The following is a 21,245-nucleotide window of genomic DNA, read 5'->3' as shown; positions in this document are numbered from 1 at the left end:
ACTACCCTATACTGTAGGCCATGTTCTGCCCACTTTACAGTAGACAAGATGGAGGCTTGGGTTAGACATTCAGCCAGTGCTAGACATTCTCCAGCATCTGGCTCTTACTCCCACCACACATAACCCCCTAAAGCGTTGTGGCCAGGAGGGCAGCCCAGCCCCCTGCCTTCCCACCCACATCCTCATTCCTCTGCCCAGTAGCTTCAGGGCCTGAGGCCTCTTGCCTCTCAGGTCAAGGGCAGAGGTGGGACTGCCCAGGCCAGGATCTACTCACCTGATACTGGGCAGGGTCTCAAGCCTGGCTGAGGAGTCAGGTCAAGCCAAGAACTGAAAGGCAAGGCCTTAACTCTCGTGGCTGCAGGCATGGCCTTCATGAGGCCTATCGGGGCTGCCATTGGTCCCTGTTATAGATTGAATTGTGTCCCCCAAAATGTGTGTCAACTTGGCTAGGCCATGATTCCCAGTATAGTGTGGTTATCCTCCATTTTGTGATCTGATGTACTTTTCCTATGTGTTATAAATCCTAACATCTAGGATGTTAATGGGAGCTCTGGTGGCGTAGTGGTTAAGAACTCGGCTACTAACCAAAAGCTCAGCAGTTCAAATCTACCAACCACTCCTTGGAAACCCTATGGGGAAGTTCTACCCTGTCCTATAGGGTAGCTATGAGTCAGAATCGATTTGACACGGCACTTAACAACAACAACAACAATGATGTTAATGAGACAGGATTAGAGGCTGTTATGTTAATGAGGAAGGCCACAATCTACAGGATTAGGTTGTATCTTGAGTCAATCTCTTTTGAGATATAAAAGAGAGAAGCAAGCAGAGAGGAGAGGGACCTTATACCACCAAGAAAGAAGAGCCAGGAGTGGAGCACGTCCTTTGGACCAGGGGTCCCGGTGCTGAGAAGATTGATGACAAGGACCTTTCCCCAGAACCAGCAAAGAGAGAAAGCCTTTCCTTGGAGCTGGCAGCCTGAATTTGAACTTCTAGCCTCCTAGACTGTGAGAGAATAATTTTCTGTTTGTTAAAGCCACCCACTTGTGGTATTTCTATTATAGCAGCATTGGATAACTAAGATAGTCCCCTTAATTGGTATACACTTCCCAGGTTTAGGAGCCATAGTGGTGCAGTGGTTAAGAGCTCGGCTGCTGACCAAAAGGCTGGCAGTTTGAATCCACCAGCTGCTCCTTGGAAAGCCTATGTGGCAGTTCTACTCTGTCCTGTAGGGTCACTACAAATCAGAATCGACTTGATGGTAACAATTTTTCTAGTCCCAGGTTTAGTACCACTCTGGCCCCAAATGGCCCTCCATGAGTAGTGGCTACGGCATGGCCCGTGGGCTCCTTGCACAGCTCCTCCAGCCAGGGGCAGAGGGTGGGCATCTGCATGGAGCATGCGCCCCAAGAATCTGTTCCTGGGCTTCACTGTTGGCCAGGTCTGGATAAGGCACAGAAGCCCCTGCCTGCGGGAGCACAGATGCAAAGAGGCAGCCAGGTTCCTGCCACAGCAGTTAGAGGTGCTATGGACGTGCACACACATGCTCACGTCAATAAGGTCCAGGAGAGTGTCTGTGTGTGTGATGATAGTCCGGGGGCGTAACCAGGGTATGGCAGGTACTGCACTGGCCCTGGGTGTGTGGTGCCACTAAGCAGTTTCTATTAACCCAGCATAACCAGAGGTCTATTAACCCAGTGTAACCAGCGGTCTATTAACCCAGTATAACCAGAGGTCTGTTAACCCAGTATAACCAGAGGTCTGTTAACCCAGTATAACCAGCGGTCTGTTAACCCAGTATAACCAGCGGCCTGTTAACCCAGTATAACCAGCGGTCTATTAACCCAGTATAACCAGCGGCCTGTTAACCCAGTATAACCAGAGGTCTGTTAACCCAGTATAACCAGCGGTCTGTTAACCCAGTATAACCAGCGGCCTGTTAACCCAGTATAACCAGAGGTCTGTTAACCCAGTATAACCAGAGGTCTGTTAACCCAGTATAACCAGCGATCTATTAGCCCAGTATAACCAGCGGCCTGTTAACCCAGTATAACCAGCGGTCTATTAACCCAGTATAACCAGCGGCCTGTTAACCCAGTATAACCAGAGGTCTGTTAACCCAGTATAACCAGAGGTCTGTTAACCCAGTATAACCAGCGATCTATTAGCCCAGTATAACCAGCGGCCTGTTAACCCAGTATAACCAGCGGTCTATTAACCCAGTATAACCAGCGGCCTGTTAACCCAGTATAACCAGAGGTCTGTTAACCCAGTATAACCAGAGGTCTGTTAACCCAGTATAACCAGCGGTCTATTAGCCCAGTATAACCAGCGGTCTGTTAACCCAGTATAACCAGTGGCCTGTTAACCCAGTATAACCAGCGGCCTGTTAACCCAGTATAACCAGCGGTCTATTAACCCAGTATAACCAGCGGCGTACCTATGGAAAATGACGCCTATAGCAACCACTGAAACTGTGCCCTTGTCCAAACATCTGACACCCCTCTGTCAGATAACTTTACTGTAATATCAACTCAAAAATACAAGTCAAGCTCATTCCTCTTTTAATTAACACATTACCATGCTTGAGGAAGGACGCTGGACTGTACCACCACGTACTCAGGGCCGGTGCCATACCCACTGTCATGACAAGTAGGAGGAGGGAGCACTGCGTGGTGGCTCAGAACACAGGCTGGAATCCTGCTACAGCCCTTGCTGTGGGACCTCAGGCAAATGACACCCTCTCTGGGCCTCAGTTTCCTCATCTGCAAAAGCAAGGTAATCCCAACAGCAACAACCCCACAGGGCTGTTGGGGCTCCTGGCTCATGGTCAGCCCTCAGCTCTCCGGAAATGTCTGCCCTGACTTGGACTCAGCACATAGGGTGCCATTAAGGTGAGCTCTTCCCTGCCTCAGTTTCCCCACTGAACATGGAGGAGGCTAGAGGGCCTACTCTTATGACTGCTTCTGTGCAGGAGCTGGGCACTATCCCTGTGGGCTCAGGCTCGGGCTCTAGAGACAAAAGCCTCAAGGTTCAGGGAGATCTTGTGGGACCCAAGACCCAGGCGGACTCACAAGTAGGTCCCAGCTTCTGCAGCACCCTGCTAGCAGCCATGAGGCCTTCACCTGCAACAGCAATGCATCCGGGTGCCTGCAACTCAGGGGCTCACCATCCCTTCGGAGGAAACATGCGGGAGGGCTCTGCCCTCTAGTGGCCAGCGGCAGTAGGCCTTTCCTTTCAGGGCTCTGGGCCTCAAGGGAGCCCATCGCTGACTACCTTCCCTGGTGCCTGCTGCACAGGAACGAGCCCACATCAAAGGGGCCAACTCTGAGGCTGCTCCAGGGAGCTGGCACCCAGGGAATCTGCCTCCCTGAGCACCTCTGAGCCCTGAAGACCCACTTCCAGATGTGAGCCCCCCATCCCAAGGTTCTGGATGGTCCTAGGCAGGGCCACAGGATCTGAGTCCAATAATAGGGAGGCACAGCTGTGTCCTGAATGAGCCCATTCATGGTCAACGTAAGCATGACAGAGAGCCAGGTCGGGGCACGGAGCACCTGAGCTCTGGGATGGGGGCGTGCCTCTGCCCAGGCTTGGGGGTGGGGCTCTCCACGTTCTCCCATTATAGCCTCTACCATTAGACTGTGCCAGAGCCCGTGGTGGGGACATTATCACAGGAGTGGGGAACCTGGTCGAGGGTTTGGCACAGAAGGTGCTTTGCCTCTGGACACCCCCATCTCTGCCCCAAGTAGAAGGAGGCAGACAACACGGGAGAAGAAGCGAAACTCCACCTCACTAGGAAGGGCCTCTGGACCTCTGTCACCAGAGAACTGATTCTGAGGAAAGCACAGTGTACCCAGAGTCAGGTAAGGCAAATCTTTCCATTATTAAGTCACAGGCTGAGGCTGGGACGAGGATCAGCACGGGCTCAGGAGCCCCTAGTTCCTCTGTGCCTCTCTTGACAGGCTGGCACTTCATCCCTGGGTCTGAAAACGTGTAAAGAGCTGTGGGTTCCGTAGTGAACAAGACGGATTGGCCCTGCCTGGGGGGAGGAGCTGGCCAGTGACAGCCATCTAGAGAGCAGGGCCCAGGCTCTCAGGCACATGATGCTCAGAGGGAGCCCGTTAAGCCCCACCCCAGCCCCACAGGAGGCCCTGGACCTCTGGGGAAGGGCCTGTCCCAGGAAGTCAGGTGTTTCTAGGCTCTGACAAGGACCTCAGAGCTCCAACCTCTTCTCTCCCATGCCCCTCCCCACTTCCTGGTCCCAATTAGCACTAATTGGACAAGCGGGAGAACCCATAGCCCGTGAAGCAAAAGCAGGCAGTTCTGAAGGATCCCAGGGAGGTAGCCCACAACACAGGCCAGTTGAGCCAGTGAGCCAGGTGAGGGATGGGCCTTGGGGTCCCAGTCTCTCTGAGGGGGATCAGGTGACAGTGGCACATCTGCCAGGGGCCCCCACGGACCCTCTGGAAGATGGGAGCTGCCCCTGGGGTCAGACCAGAAGCAGGCGGAGCCTGACAACACTGCTGTCTCAGCCAGCATTTGAGGCCTCCTCACGCCCCCACCTGACCTCTCATTTCCTCTATTCTCAGTCCTCACTCTTCATTCATTCCCATATGCATGGGGCTCCGTGGAGCCCTTCCTGGGGCCAGGCCCTAGAACCACGGAGATGAACATGTCAGACTCAGTTGGTTAGGAGGGGCCAGAGCCTTGTCCTGGGGGCCCAAGAATACATGAGCAGAGGCAGCCCAGGGTGAGGCAGGTCTTGAGCAGACCTCTCCCCTACCACCCATCCCACCCAGGCCTGGGCCCAGGTTGGCAGAGACCAAGTGAGGCAGCCCATCAGGCTGGCTCTAGGCAGGCAGGTGGTATGCTTGTGAACAGAAGGTACAGCCTGTCATCTTCTTCTTTGGTGTGGCTGTGGTTGGCAATCTCTAGGTGAGGCTGTCTTTCCCCTCGTCCTCAGGCTGGGCTCAAAGGGATACACCAGGCTGTGTCCTCACCCTTGACCAGGCCTGTGGGCAGAAGTTTTGCCAGGAGGACCTAGGATCAGGGGTCGGGAAGCAGCAGGCTCCATATCCGACCTGCTCTGAGATGGGGCTGGCCCTTGGGGACAAGGGGGAACTGGCCCTCAACAAGGGGCTGGCTCTGGGACATGAATTCTTGGGTAGCCTGGGCCCCAGGCCCCAGAGTCAGGGCTCCTTTGCAGTATACCACATACTCAGGCCCTCAGCCCTGAGCTGGGGTGGCAGGAAGAATGCCCCCACTTCCTGGGCCAGAGCAGGTGTCTCCAGCCAGCCTACCACTCCCCAGCACATCTCTACCAGGGAGGCGGAGCTCAGCTCTGCTCCTCTCCTTTTCCCACCTTGGAGACCAACCCAGTCCTGGGCAATTTGGTGTTGCCATGACAACCATATACTTTCTTCTTCCCTATTTAGCAGATTGAATCTGAGTTGCAGATTAAATCCTGGTGAGTTGTCTGTTTAGAAAGCATGCGGCCACTTGGAGAGATCTATGTATCTTCTGTCTCCCAAGTGCTCCTGATGCTACCCCTTGTCTCTCGTCAGCTGAGCTGGGAGAGAGAGGCCTGCACTCACTGCCTGGGCCCCTGAGTGGTTCGGGCCCAGTGGCAGGGCTCTAGACTTGCCTAGGAAGTCTTGTAGGAGCACATGGAAGATGATCCCACGTGTAGCCTCCCAGGTGAGCAGGACCCCTCACCTGGAAGGAGAAGCAGAAGCCATGAGCAGAGAAGCCTGCCTTTCTGTTTACTCGGAGGCCTTTTATTCCCAAGTCCTCCATTCAGTCGGGCTGGTAAATGGGATTTTCTGCGGGGAGGGCTGGAGCATCAGACTTTACTGACACCCAAATGAATTGCTTCTTGGGAAACAATTACCTGTGACAGAGTACACTCTTGGTGGCTGAGCCTGGTGCAGCCCAGGGAGCCGTGGAGCCTGGAGGGCCAGGGCCTGTTGCCCGTTTATTCTCCCCAAGGAAACCAAGCTCCACTGCTGCTCCAGAGTCTTCCTGGTCTCTGCAGCAGGAAAGACCGTCAGTTGAATGACCAAGTGAGAGGCTGCCATCATGTCACAGTGAATATTGACCATTGGCTGAGCGCCCAGCATTGTATGGAGGTCTTTTCAGATTTGGAATCCAAGTGAGAGGAGGGGTTCTGCATACTGGCCCCGGGGTCCCTTGTCCTGGGCTCCAAGCTGGCTGGTCATGGACTCAGGGTGTGTCCTAGGTGGCTCGTTTCCATCCTGGGCTCCCTGAGGCACACAGTCGGGGCTGAGAGGCAGTGACCTGCCTCTGATAGAGCAAGTGCCAGCTCTCAGGGCTCGCCCACAGCAGACCGCAGAAGGAGGCCAGATTCTTAGAGGTCTGTGTCAGGATATGCACTGAAACACAGTTTACAATACAGCAAAAAATTGGAAGCAACCTTAAATGGTATACCAGAATACGCAGAGGGCAGTGTGAGCAGGACAAGATGCGTGTGCTACACTCGCAGTGAAAAGTAGCCACAGAAAAGGATGTGGAGGCCAGTGTTGCTGCAAGGGTCTACAGAGCACTAAGGACCCCAGGATAATTTATAACTTACAATGTATAATTTAACATCAAGAAATGCGCGCACATAGTATCAGGAGATAAAATAGTACACAGACGTTTTAAAGTCCGTGATGGCTTTGGCTCTGCTCTAGCTCCCCTGCCTAAACATGGGCCAGGGCTCAGCCTCGACAGCACAGGCCACTTGCTCTCCAGCTCTCCACTCTGCACCAAAGAACTGCTGCACGGCAACCTCTCTTGACCCGCACAGTGGCTGTGGAGCAACACTGGGCAGGAGTTAGAGCCTTCTGAAGAAGAAAAGGTAAAGCCATTCCCAGGGTATCAGGAAGAGACGAAGGCAGGGTTAGGATCCGAATGTGACTCTGTGGCTCTCTGGCTCTGTTGATTGTCTGAATCAACAGTTGATTCTCAGGCCCAGCAGGTAGTGAAGTTGCAGGTAAAACATCATCTCCCAAGTGCAAAGGCAACCAGCCCTGGCAGAGTTGGTGGCAGGGCCCCCACAGAGGCTGATGGAAGCAAGGGAAGCCTGGAGCAGTGGGCTGTATGGATCAGAACCAGGCACACCCCAGACTATGGCTATTTGAGGAGCAGGAGGAAGAGGAGGAGGAAGGCCTGGTGGACCCCCACCACTCAGATATGATCCAGATGCCAAATGTCAACAGCCTCACACCTTCCCCATGGATCAGTGCCAGGCTCAGACATGTCTGGTGTCTCCCTGCTGTCCAGGACCATGGCCAGGGCACGTGTCCCTTCTTACAAAAACTCCACCTTGAAAGTAGCACTAAGACAGGGCCCTCCGGGGGTCCTAAGTTCTGGCTTTTCTCTTCCGCACAGCTGCCTCTGAAAGGAGACAGCCAGCTGGTCTGAACCTGGCATTCTTCATCCCAGTCCATGGGAGGAAAAAACAATAAACACAAACGGAATTCGCAGAGACTTAAGTCTGAGGGGTGACTGGAGAGACAATTTGTTGTCTTTTTTTAGGGTGAGGAGGAAAACTCGGTAAGGGCAGGGAGCAGCCTGTGATGCATAGGCTCCTGGCGAGGGCGCTGGCAAACCGGTAAGCGAGGCTGTGTGGGTCAGGAGTGCCCTCGTGGGCTGCTGTGGCCCAGGCCTGGGAGTGCCAAGGCCAGAGGAGCCTGGGAGACAGTCTGCCTGCAGTGGCCTGTGAGGGCTGCCTGGTAAGGGTGGGCAGAGGCAGGCCTTCCAACCCACTGTCTATGGCTACCCACCCACGTGGCAGGACCAACTCAGGCTTTACCATTTTCTTCAGAAGCTGCCAACAGCAGCTGGCACTGCCTGGACAAAGCCACATTCTCTTCCATCACCAGGACCCTTCTTTCTTTCTGCCTTAACCTAAGGCTGCTGGGAAATCTAAACAATCTAAATTGCTGAGGCAATTTCTGAAATTGCTGTAAATCGTTTAACAAGCATCTGAAGCATCCCTTCTCATCGGGGGAGGCACTCAGGCTGTGCCCAAAAGAGGCCATTTCCTGCAGCTCATGACCCTCCCCAGAGCTGTGGCTTTGCTTCCCAGGACCTGACCACTGGGGGTTTCCAAGATGAAGGAGGTCTTGGATCCACATCCAGATGCCTGGCTTGGCATAGTCTCCCTGCCGCTGTCCTCACCCTTCTGAGCTCCTCCAGGGCTGGGCTGAATGAAGCACAGCTTTGATGTTCCTCCTCACATGCAGCTCTGCCTTCAAGGCAAGAGGAAAGACATGTTTCCATTGAAGGAAAAACACATGCACACAGCTTCTGTGGATAGGGTTTAGGGAGGGAGGAGCATGTAGGGGGTGAAATGAATGTTCCCAGGGCCACAGCCCTCGTAAGAGATTTATAATTCCACTCACGGAGCAAACACTGGCTACCACCAGGCAGCCCCTGCTCAGTGCGTTAATTACATTCTCTGGTTTAATCCTTGCCACACCCTATGAGGCAAGTGCTATTATGCCCATTTTTGTTTACTTTCTGATAGTGTGTTTCCTTTATTTTCTTTTAATTGGCTGTTTGTACATTTTCTTTTTCTTTTTTACTGTGATTTAGATGAAAGTTTACATAGCAAATTAGTTTCTCATTAAACAGTTAATACACAAATTGTTTTGTGACCTTGGTTGCAAACCCCACAATGTGTCAACACTCTCCCCTTCTCTACCCTGGGTTCCCTGTTTCCATTCGTACAGTTTTCCTGTCCCTTCCCACTTTCTCATCTTTGCTTTAGGGCTGGTGTGCCCATTAATCTTGTATACGTAATTGAGCTATGAAGCATGTCCCTCATATGTGTTATTGTTGGCCCTATAAAAACCTGTTGCCGTCAAGTCGATTCCAACTCATAGTGACCCTATAGGACAGAGTGGAACTGCCCCATAGGGTTTCCAGGGAGCACCCGGTGGATTTGAACTGCCAACCTTGAGGTTATCAGCCATAGCACCTAACCACTATACCACCAGGGTTTCCTTACAGTGTTACTGAATATATAAATTAAGAGGAAGAGAAGCAAATGTGATAACACAAAACTGGTGAACCTAGCTAGGCAAAGGATATTTGGGCAATCATTAAACTATTATTTACACTTTTTTGTAGGTTTAAAAATTTTCAAAATAAAAAGTTGGAGGACAAATTTGCCTGTCCCACATCTGCCCTCTTATCATCTTTATTGGATCCTGCAAGGCAGGCTAGTGACAGATGAGGAAACTGAGGCATGGAGAGGAGGAAGTGGCTCTAGCAGGCCAAAAGTTGGCTGCCTTCCCACTCCTTGGTGTTGTCACCACCTGGTGTCAAGCAGATGGGGGCTCTGGGGTAAGAAAATTTTTTCAGATAAACAACAAAACAAGAACTCAAACACTCATTTTCTTGGCTTGAGAATGCAACGTTAATTTTTTTTTTTTTTTTGCCAGCTTTATTTCTTCCAAATATTTCTTATTCATGCTAATAACACCTGTGTGAAACAATTTCCTTAATTCTTTAAGATGGGATGAAGACTGAGGTGGGGGAAAGCTGTAGGGAAAAGTAAATCAAGGAAGATGGGGAATAGAGTTTAAAACAATCAAATTCTGTGGATTACAAACTTTTTTTTTTCTTTTAACAAGAACCCTTCTTTGTATCAAAATTTTATACCGATCTCCAAATCACACAGTGGTTAACAATGGTGCTGCTGCAGCTGAAGTCAGAGCAGGGGCTGAGAGTCCCCTCAGAGGATTCTCCTCAAGGTCACAATGTTAAAACGACAGATCCTCCCCCCACCCACCCACCCACCCACTGGTTTAAAATAGAGGAGAACTGAGTAGAGGATGAGAAATCAGGTAGATTGGGATCGATCCCAGCTCTGCCACTTTCTTCCTAGCTATGTGGCCCTGGGCAAATCAAGCCACTTTTTTGTGCCTCAGTTTCCTCACCTATAACATGTAAACAACAAATAGACAGGGGCTGTTGTGAAGATTTTGCAGCTATTACATGTGAAGTGAATCTTCAGAAAGTACCTGGCACAATACTCCCCAACTGCTGGGGTGAGGAAGGGTCTTGTTCAAGGTCACCCAGGAAGTTAGAAAAAGGATGCCACACTGGGGTACAGCTGATGGCATGTACCAATATATTGCATCACCTAGAAAACTAAACACAGGTGAAACAAAACCCTGCTCATGTACTTCAAAAGGAAGGTGTGGATGTGGGTGACTTCTCCAGTGACAGTACGGATGGAAGCAACCCTGCAGACATGCTGCTCTGGGGTTCTCCCAGCCAGAGCCTGGCTCTCGGGCCTGCGTTTGCAGGTCTGCTGCAGGAAGAGCAGAGGGTTGGCGAGGACGAGTCGCCGGTGTGCTTGGGCATCACGCCCGCCACCCCGCCGGGAGCCAGAGCTCCAGATGACTTCGCTCACGGTTACAAGGGGAAAAATGCAAGTAGCTCTGGCCCTTCCATAGCCCCCCACAGCCTGACATCTCACACCTGCAAGAACAACCTCTTGTCATTGGAGACATCCACTTAGGAATCTCAGAAAACATGCAGGGAAGAAAGGAAGCTCCAACTCCAGTTCAGAAACATAAAAATGACTATGTTAACAGCGTTTGCTCCTAAAATGATGGTGTTAATGCCCTAGAGGAAACAGACAAGAAAGCTATTTAAGCTCCATTCTCTAGTTCGGATGGGGCTGCATATGGAGGACCACACTCATGTTTTTCTTCTGAAAGGTTTGGTTCTCCTGGGTCTTCGTGGTTCTCCCTGTGTGGTCTGTGCCAGCTCAGATAAGGGCCAGACAACAGTGCCATCAAGACAGGGGAAGCTAGAGAGGATCAACGCTGGGGTTTTCAACATGCACCTATCGAAAGCACTGAGGCTTCTATGTCAGGTGACTTCCCTCCCTGAGTCGTCTCGTGATTCTCCTGGGAACACAAAGTCCTTCCGACAGGGGCCCTCTGACACCCTGTATGCCATTCACCCTGGTATCAGCTTTCGTGGTTTTCAAAAGCAAGCACACAAAGAAGACAGGAGTAGGTGAGCTGGGAACGAAACCAGTGCTGCCCACAGTGAGTCATGCTTTCGTTTCTGACTTCCCCCTTCTCTCCCGCCCGATGTGGCTGCGCTGCACACTATTTGTTCCACATAATTGGAAAGTGTGTCAGGATCTCCCAGACACGGACCAGAAACAAGCTGCTCGGTTGTTACCTCCAACATGACTAATGCAGTTGTGTCTTAATTAGTCACTGCTTTCTGACTTCACTGACAGCATCAGAGCCCTGCAGATGAGATTACAGGTGAGGAGCTGGTGGGAAGGAAGGGCCAGTAGTTGCCAATTTTTCAGGTCCCCTTCCTACTGAGCAAGGAGCCCTGGTGGCACAGTGGTTAAGCACTTTACTGCTAACCGAAAGGTTGGTGGCTCGAGCCCACCAGCCCCTCAGCGGGAGAAAGATGTGGTAGTCTGCTCCCATAAAGACTACAGCCTTGGAGACCCCATGGGGCAGTTCAACTGTGTCCTATAGGGTTGCTGTGAGTCGGAATCGACTCAATGGCAATGGGTCTGGCTTTTCCTACTAAGCACTGTGACCCCAGGTGGCTTTTGTCAAACACATTTTTCAGGCCAGGGCAATATTGTGACAGTAGAGTCAAGAGGGTTTAACTTTAGGACACATTTATTAGAGGGAAGGAGGAAATGAAACTAACACGTGGTGGTCTAGAATGTCCCTTCACAAGTCACTGTATGTCACAGCCCTCATGCAGCTACTCTATGCCTGAGGGGCCACCCTACCCAGCCCCCACCCTGCGACAGCTGACAGGGTCAGGGAGGCTCACCTGACTGGGGCAGCCCATCCATTGGCTCACTTATAAGCCAAGACCTACAGTAGTTGCCCTCTAAAGATGACCTGGGCCCATTCCATTTCTCCTTCAGGGGCTCCTTCAGGGACTTAGAACTCAGAACACAGCCTAAAGCTGAAAGTAGAGGGGTGGGGCTGGAGAGAAAAGGGGTAGTGAAAATGATTGTCCTGTCAACAGAGGAACCTGGGCCTCTACCCTGAGAGCAGCACCTGGCTCTGGGCCCTCCTCCTCGCACTACCCACCAGCCTGACCACTCCTTATCTGAGCCCCAGGAGAGATGAGAAGTCCCCAGCATGAAGGCCGGAGGAGCACAGAGATACCCAGGAGCTGCCCCACACCTGGCCCCTGCCAGCCTCAGAGGCACCTCTTTGTTCCTCCTAATACCCCTTCCTTCCTTCCCAAGCTCCCAAGGCCTTTGTTCGTTCAGCCTCACAAGCGTAGCATCAAGGGCCCTTCAACTCTTCAGAGACCTACAGAAATGACTGAGACAGAAACAAAATTTACTGGCTCCAAAATACAAACAGAAAGTTTCAAAAGTGGTGTTAAAATGTCTGTAAACAATAACATTATGTTAATTCTTGTATACTTATAGACTCGTTATGCTCAGTGTGGGACATGGGTGTATTGTTATATGTTTGACAAGCTGCAGGGTGGGGTTTCCAAAAGTGTGCCGAGCCTTCAGAGGTTGGGACAGAGTTATGGGGCACTGACTCTGCACAGGGCCTTTCAGATGAAAGGAAAGGCCTAACACCCTACATCTCATCTTCAGCACTTTGCATCGAGCCACACTGCCCAAGAAGGATGCAGAAGTCAACAGGCAAAGAATCAACTGCATTTTGGGACAGCGGCACCAGCAACTCCTGCTAATTCATCTGGAGGATAATTAAGAAGTATTTATAAAACTTCCTTCATTGGGTCCCTAATGGAGACTCAATTACATAAAGAGCCCACTAGTCCAATTTTGCTCTGATGCACCCAGACAATTCTGGTTAAAAATGAACGACACTGAATAGTGGGATTGATTATGCCAAGGTAATTGGGTATGAACTGATGATACGAATCTTTCCTCTCCCCAAATTCTTCAAATAAAGCATCATTTCTGCTATCCGTGAAGTTAATTAGCAAGTAAAATATTTACAATATTAAGGGCTAATTCACCCAGGTACAGTAAATAACAGTAAGACAATACTTTTTCATCTGCGTCTGATTGGCTTAGAAGTCTCATTTCCAAATTAAATATGAGTCTCAGTTCCCTTCAGGACACTCATGGAATATTCAGGATGTAGAAGCGCTGTTTCAGAGCAGTGTTCCTGTTCAGCCACTCTTTCCAGCTGGGATTTGCTGCCAGAAATTTCCAGGGAGCTTCCGACATGTCTTAGCTCCTCTTCTCCCCATACTGGATCCTCTCTGAAGGCTCCACAGGCCTCCTGGGTTCATTTGCTTTCTAGAATCCTGCCTCAAGGCCATCGAGAACCTTGCAAGGAGCATCCTGAGCCCATGGTCCCTCTCAGAGGCCTGGCTGTAATGGTGGGCCAGCTCCCAAAGGTTCTCAAGACTGAGCTCCTGGTCGGAGATCTCACCAACAAATCCCTCCAGCTGGGCACCCAGGCTTGCACCCTCCACGTCCTCTTCACTCTGCCATCAATGCTGGGTATTGCCCCTCCACCTCCAGCCTGGCCTCCCCAAGCAGTAGAGTTCTGTAAGTATGTGAAATGTTTCTCCACTCCTGTTCTTTCTCTTCTTGGGTTCCTGCCCCGCCATCAATCATGGCTTGTTTTCAGTCATGGCCCTTCCCAGACTGTTCACTTCCTATTTCCTCCATGTAACTGAATTCCATCCATCCCAGAGGCCACTTGGCAGTACTCAGAGCTCCCCAGCTTTTGGGCCTGTGCAGCCTCTCACCTGAGCCCCCACTTCAGGTCCTGGATGCTCCCGGCTCCCCTCTCTTTCTCAATATCAAAAGTTGCTCAGAAAAGACTCCCCAGTGTTTTTTTTTACATTGTGGTGTGAATGAGTCATGGAGTCCTTCTCTGGGGGTCTGAATTTCCAGGCTCCTCTCCACTTAGAGAAGAACAGCTTTTGATCCCACAGAAAGGAAATTTAAGCTGAGGAAGATGTAAGGATGGAAGGACTGCCCTGGACCCCCTAAACTCATGTTGCCTAGGCCAACCCTTGCCCTACCGGCCCCTGAAGCTAGTTCTGGCCTGTCAAAGAATGGTTGCTTACTAAATAAATGAGTAAGAGAGGAGCGGCTCAGACAGAAATGACAGGCAAGTACAAAAAGCAGTGGGAGACCCTCCTCAGGGGTGAAGGGGAAAGAGGGGAGTAAGATGCCAGGCCTTCCAATCTCACAAGCAGGAGGCTCCCTGCAGAGGTCAGAAACTGGCCTTCTCTTTCAAAGTCAGTAATCACATACTCAAGCGATCTGTTGTACTCAAACGGTTCTACACTCAAGCTATTCGCCCACCTTCCTTATAAATCTCAGGAGTTTTTTTTTTTTTTTTTTTTTTTTGAGGGAGGGGGTATAAAAGAAGAAAGATTCATACAAAAACATGAAGAAAATAATTTATTCATTTTAAAACCAGGGAATTGAACTGAAAGTAGCAACATGAAAAAGGAGAGGAAAAAGGAAATGCCTGGCTTAACTGAGGTAGTGAGAGGCAGAAGCATCAGCACCTCCAAAGCTGAGTTGCCATTCAGTGAGCACCAAAGAGTGCAGCATCTTCCCCTTACTGAGGGACCACTGGGCTGTCTCAGGTCACCAACACGGGTGCGGCCAGAGGAGCACGAAAGTCAGCAATGCTGTTATTCTCACCACCAAAGGCATCTTTGTTTCATCAAAGAACCTGTCTTAGAGATTGGTTTCCATGGGGAAGTAGCCCCATTAGACTTTAGGTGGTATTTGAAGACAAAGGTGTGATTTTCCCCCAAAATCTTCTTGGGTAAAGTGAGGCAGCCTGGCACACATGTATGCAAGCGTCCTGAGGTGACAGGTGAGCTCCGGGGGGTGGGTGCAGGAGCCACCGCAGAAGCGGTGGTCAGGTCCAGTGAAGTGAGCTTCAGGGTACGGCCTCTGAGAACTGTAAAGGGCTTGCTGCTAGAGTGCCACGGGCCCAGGAGGCAGACGTTAGTAATGGGAAAATACCTGCTCCCAGATAACACTCAGCCACGGGAAGCACTCTTCCTATAAGCAGGGAAGCAGGACACAGAAGGAGTCTTGGGCTGCTGTCCCAGCTGGCCAGCTTCCAAGGCTGCAGAGGAGCTGGCCTTGACTGCAGCAGCCCTGTGCTAACAGCAGTGCCAGGTGGACCACACAGCAGTGAGAAAATGAGGGCACGCTGTCAGCCGCAGAGTCTCCCTCCGTTGCACGGGACGTTGGTGGCTCTGCTTGCAAAGCAGCTAAGAAGGCAGGAATGCGGCCCTGCAAGGGCAGCTGTCTTCCGGGAGCAGAAAACGGACCTGGTGAGCATGTGCATGCCTGAGCCCTGACACTGCACAGGATGGCAGGGTGTGACAGTGCTTCTCTAACCTTGGCCATGTCATGGTCATGTGGGCTTGCCAAAAAGCTGATCCCAGAGCCCTGCCCACGGAGACGCCGACTCTGAGGTCTGGAGTGGTGCTGGGAACCTACATTTCTAAGCTGTAATTCAGGTGACTCTGAGGCAGGCAGCCTGAGGACCACGTTTTGAGTTTGGGGTCAAGTGGGTATGGGGTGGGTGGTAGATTTCCAGCGGTGGGGAGAGTGGTCAATAGCAGTAGAGGAGGGGCTCGTGAGGGCCAAGTGCCCACTTCTGTGCACTTAGGGAACAGAGCAGACATGGGAGGGACCAAGGGCTGCCACTGTGTGTGCCACCTACCCAGAGGCAATCAGTTTTTCTTGGCCCGCATGCCCCTGCCCTACAGAAGCATGACTGAGACCATGCTTTTGGAGGGTCTCTGTTATGGATTGGATTGTGTCCCCCAAAAATGTGTGTTAACTTGGCTAGGCCATGATTCCCAGTATTGTGTGATTGTCCACCATTTTGTCATCTGATGTGATTTTCTACGTGTTGTAAATCCTACCTATGACGTTAATGAGGCAGAATTAGAGGAAGTTATGTTAACGAGGCAGGACTCAATCTATAAGATTAGGTTGTGTCTTAAGCCAATCGCTTTTGAGATATAAAAGAAAGAAGCTAGCAGAGAGACATGGGGACCGCATACCACCAAGAAAGAAGCACCAGGAGCACAGGGCATCCTTTGGACCCTGGGTCCCTGCACTGAGAAGCTCCTCAACCAGGGGAAGATTGGTGACAAGGATCTTCCTCCAGAACCAACAGAGCTGGGACCCTGAATTTGGACTTCTAGCCTCCTAAACTGTGAGAGAATACATTTCTCTTTGTTAAAGCCATCCACTTGTGGTATTTGTGTTATAGCAGCACTAGGTGACTAAGACAGCCTCCAACTGCTCAGTGGTACCTGTTTTTCCCCCAGTTAGTTAGTCCAAAGCATCCTCCCTCTGAATAGATAAACAGACAAGCCCCAGTCTTGGTGCGCTGATGTGTCTAGATCCTTTGTCCCTCAGCCTGGGCTCTGGGCTACTGGATATCTAAATGAATGCATTTTAATAAAGCACAGCCTGGAACAAGTTACCCTTACTGGCCCAGATGAACAACCTGCTTTCTAGGTGTAAACACGGAGGGTACGGTGACACCGGGCCACTTGATTATTAACTACAGTATTAGCATCCAAGATATAGTTTGTGCACCTAACGCCAAAGGTTAATCACATTCAAAAGGAATTAACACATTAATAAAACAGAAGGACACTTTACTGCCCTGGAACAATGCTCAGTGAGCTCAACTGCAAGGTGCAGGGAGGTGAGACTTAGCCTGGGCTCACACCGCAGCCTGGAGGGCCAGGGAGGGGAGGCTTAGCCTGGGCTCACACCGCAGCCTGGAGGGCCAGGGAGGGGAGGCTTAGCCTGGGCTCACACCGCAGCCTGGAGGGCCAGGGAGGGGAGGCTTAGCCTGGGCTCACACCACAGCCTGGAGGGCCAGGGAGGGGAGGCTTAGCCTGGGCTCACACCGCAGCCTGAAGGGCCAGGGAGGGAAGGTTTAGCCTGGGCTCACACCACAGCCTAGACGGCCAGACCCCCAGGTCTGCCATGCTTGTCCTAGGGCTAGGATTCGATTGTATCAACGAATGCTGGAAGCAATAGGTCAGTGGGAGGCACCTGACTCAGTAATATTTGCTGTACAGAATTGACCTGGAGTATTTCATTCTGGTTAGAAAAGAAGATCCAACTATTCAACTTTAGTTGTCATCCGTGCAACTTCCATGTGAAAAGGTATGCCCAGTTGCAAAGCACCATTCCCTTCGGGGGACAAAATAACTCACTCTGGATCACAATATCCTTCAAAACCCCCCTCTTTTGGATGGCCGGTTCAGGGGTCTTCAGCCACTTTCACCCACCCTTCAATCTACAAAAGCTGAGGCCCTTGTGGGTAAGGCGCTGTGCTGGCCTGGGGACACAGCAGTGAACGCGCCAGGCTTGATTCTCGTGAGTTAACTCCGGGAAATGTGAGCTGCAAACTTCACCTTTTCATTTCTTGGATTTCTCACTGAGAAGCATTTTTCTATCTCTAAAAGCCCAGACCACAGCACTGACACGGGGGAAGCCACACTTCAGGGCCATGCTGCGTTCTTGCTCTGCGAAGAGCCTCAGGTCTCCTTCCTTCTTTTAAGTAATAGGATAAAGTATTCCACCAAGGGTAAAATGGCTACATCTTGTTTTCTGGGCCAGATGATTACTAACCATTAACATCTCAGACAGTTTGTTGGAGCCCATAGTTCCAAAAGTTAATCACACCCGAAAGGAATTAACTCGTTAATAAAAAAGAAAAATGTTGATAAAAAAGATTACTGTATCTTTAAAAGGGTCTTTTGTTCTTAATTTAAAAATAAGAATCCTCACTTGTGTGTAAGACTTCCAATGGATAGTACAGTTTTAGCCAGTGGTTCCCTTGGATATCTCACTTGGCTTGGGTTGGTCTCACTCCTCTGCAGACCCCTCAGCAGGGCTCTTCTGTGCAGATAACCTGTTCTGCCCAAAAAGGTGCCCCACAACTGGTCCAGGCACCATAGGCATCCACGTATCCTCGACATCACATTGTTTTGTCGGTGGGTCTAGACACACCTAACTGAGTCCTAAGAAAGTGGATCAGCTTGGTCTCCGTGAAGAATGCCATCCCAAGAGTCACTCCCAAACAGAAGGCCCCCACAGCAATGTGTGCCAGCCTGGCTGGCCAGCCCTGCTCACAGCAGAGGAACACCTGAGGGAGGAAACCATTGTCATTGCCATGGTCTCGGGCTGTGCCCTGGCTCTTCCATCCATACCTCCCTTCACTGGGGCAGGTCAGGGAAGGCAGAGGCCCTACCATTCCAGCTTCCAATTCAGATAAAAGACATAATTACTGCATACTGGGAGCCTACTTTTTTCCGACTGGTAGCACTGTCTTGTCACAGTCTATCGTTAAGACGCTGCCCCAGAGGCTAGGGGAAGGGCGTGGAGGAGGCAAACAGTTGGTTCAGGCAGAGCAGGAAGGGGAAGCCTAGAGGCAGGGACAGTGGAGAGACTACGAATGCATGTGATATGAAGGCTGCAGGGGGTCTCACCTCTGAAACACCAGTAATGCCACCACTGAGGGCAAATGCACCAAGGAGGACTGGCGACAGGTACAGGCCAGCCAGAGGCCTGTAGGGGCTGTCTCGGTAATAGCGGTGGATGAAGCAGAGGCTCTTTGTGATCCGAATGCCCATGTTAAGGCAGTTGGCCAAGATGAAGCCCACATTACCACACCAACAGGTCAGGAGATAGGAGAACACCAGGAAAGAGGATGACAGAGCCAGCATTGTGAAATTGTACCTGGGGAGAGAGAGACAAGGACAGTGGGTACGTGGTCCCAAGGCAGCATTGCCACAAAAAAAATTTATTTAAGTGGCTGTGAACGTGAACTCACAGAAAAGAACCTCAGCTATACATATTACATGAAAATGTCACTGTCCTGGGAATTTAAGCCATAGAATCGTAAACTTTTTGAAGTCATCCCCACCCAAATCCAAGTAAAGTGGCAACAATGAATAAAACTGATAGCTAATTCATGCTGATCCGAGCAAGGACAAATTCCAACAGTACAGCCTCTTTGATGAGGCTATCTGGGAGGAACTGATCATGATGAGGCCAGCTGCTTTCCACCACAAGAGGGCTCTGCAGCTGCCGAGCGTCCCAGAACTTTAGAGGTATAATCCACCTCAGGAAAAGACGGGGATTTGAAAGGTGCAATTAAAATACCATTTTCTCAATCACTGCAAAATTATTAATCAGTGACAATAATGACTATTTTATAAGGTTTGGTTAACGTAACCAGTAAATTATTTATGAATGCTTATTTCTCCATGCCCCAAGAAGATACTAGACTTAAAATCAGGCTTATCAAAGGATGGCTGGATGGTCAAGGGTGTCCCCTGCAGCAACAACACAACCATCTTGCAGTGGAAGCTGGTTAAATACCACCGGGCACAGCCACACCGTGCAGCCTCTACAGCCCTGAAAGAAGGGTGCTGGTCTCTTAAGTGCCAAAATGAGAAGACTGCATGCATCCTCCAGTCAACATCTATAAGTCCAACTTCATGTTGGGCACTCAATGGCCAAGAAATTGGACAAAGAAGCTGTCTATCTTGAGCCTTTGCACCATTGTACCCCCTGCATGGCAAACTCTGCCTCCATCTTTTCATGGCGGACTCCTCTTGATCATCCAGGCCTCAGCTTAAATGCCATCTCCTCAGTGGAGCCTGCCCAGGTTACCCAATATAAAAGGGCCCCTACTCTCACCACATAGCCCTGTTTCAGTTTTCTGCACACCATGTTAAATTTCTTATTTATTCACTTGCTCACTATCTGCTTCCCCCACTAGAACATCCGCCCTCCAGGAGAGCAGGGATCTAATCTGTCTTGTTCACTGCTGTCTTCCCAGAGCTCAAAACAATGCCTGATGATGGGGGGGGGGGGCGGTACCCAGAACCCATTGCTGTGGAGTCAATTCTGACTCATAGTGACCCTTTAGGACAGAACAGAACTGCCACATAGGGTTTCCAAGGAGCGCCTGGTAGATTTGAACTGCAGATCTTGGCTAGCAGCTGTAGCTCGCCATAGCTCTTAACCACTGTGCCACTAGATGTTCAAAAAATATTTGTTGAGTGAACAAAAGAAAATAGGATGTCCTTAACAAAACAAAAAAAAAATTCAATAGGGTATAATGAAAATTCCACCAATCATATTCTAAAAATACTACGAGGTTATTAAAAAAAAAAGAAACAGCTTGTAACTAAGGAAGTTCTAACATTTCACATCCAGTCAATGCACTGTTTTTATTTAGAAAAAACACTGGTTAACCGGAATTTGGTTTAGTAAAAGTCCATCTTTTTATCAATGTTTTATTGTTAATTCAGATCTGAAATGTCCAGTGTGAAATCATCTTCATCAATCATAACATTTAACTAAGCTACCCAATTCTACAATGAAAGCCCTTACTAGAGTTTAATGTCTGGTTAAACTCACATAGACAAAAAACCACCAGGGCCTGTAACGAGCTCAGGGGCTCCATGTGCTCCAAGCAGAGCCAGGCGCTTGGGGCCCAGACAGAACTAGGGCTGCTATGTTTAAGACATGTCTGAAGACTGTACTTAGAGTCCCGTTTTAATCTTAGGGGAAGTGATTACCCCAGATGAGAACTGCATTAGAAGGTGTTCTGTCTTTTCTCTATGCTGACTAATGCCCTGAAAATAATTTTTCCAGATGTTTATATGCTGTCAAAATTCCACTACAACTGACTTAAAAGGTTGTTTCCTTTGGTTCAATGTCACAGAAGAGGAAAGAAAGCAACTAGCCATTGTCTATACTCCCCTGTGGTTCGGTGGTAAAATACATTTTTTAAACATTTTAAATGGGCTTGTTGTTGACCTTCTCCCTCAAAGCTAATGCTAAGTTATTGTAACAAAATTTCTTTTAAAGAGATAGACTCCTAGTCCTTAGCAAGTTTTACATTGTATTAAAAATCATTCAATATTAGACACAGCTTTCAAATAAAAAATTTTTCTTCTCAGAGTTAAGTAGGCCTTTTCATCCATTGAAAAAAAGAATGGACTTATAGACATTCTGTAGCTATAAATTTATCTATTGGAAGTAAAAAAAAAAAAAAAAAATCTAGACTACTATCTTAAAACTACAGGTTGCAACCTAGTAGTAGGTTAGGAAATCAATCTAGTGAGTCATATTGGAAAAGATGAAGTAAAACAGAATAAAAACCATCAGCGTATCCTGCGCTGGGTAATCACTGCTTTGT

At 49.9% G+C, this 21,245-nt stretch overlaps 1 protein-coding gene across 2 annotated transcripts in view; it reads right to left on the bottom strand.

Moving 5' to 3' along the window:
• Positions 1-13,592: 13,592 nt before the first annotated feature.
• RFT1 (RFT1 homolog) overlaps positions 13,593-21,245 on the bottom strand; it is a 47,767-nt gene continuing 40,114 nt past the window's right edge. For both annotated transcript variants that reach the window (XM_064274391.1, XM_003409840.4), the window contains 2 exons: positions 18,520-18,769; positions 13,593-18,176 (listed from right to left, as the gene is read on the bottom strand). In XM_064274391.1, coding sequence (XP_064130461.1) covers positions 18,009-18,176; positions 18,520-18,769 — 418 coding nt within the window. In that variant the 3' untranslated portion in view covers positions 13,593-18,008. The remainder of the gene's footprint in view (positions 18,177-18,519; positions 18,770-21,245) is intronic.

Source organism: Loxodonta africana, chromosome 22 (genome assembly GCF_030014295.1).
Source record: "Loxodonta africana isolate mLoxAfr1 chromosome 22, mLoxAfr1.hap2, whole genome shotgun sequence".
Classification (NCBI taxonomy): Eukaryota; Metazoa; Chordata; class Mammalia; order Proboscidea; family Elephantidae; genus Loxodonta; species Loxodonta africana.
Note: the sequence above shows the minus strand (reverse complement) of the source record. Positions and strands in the feature narration are given on the sequence as shown.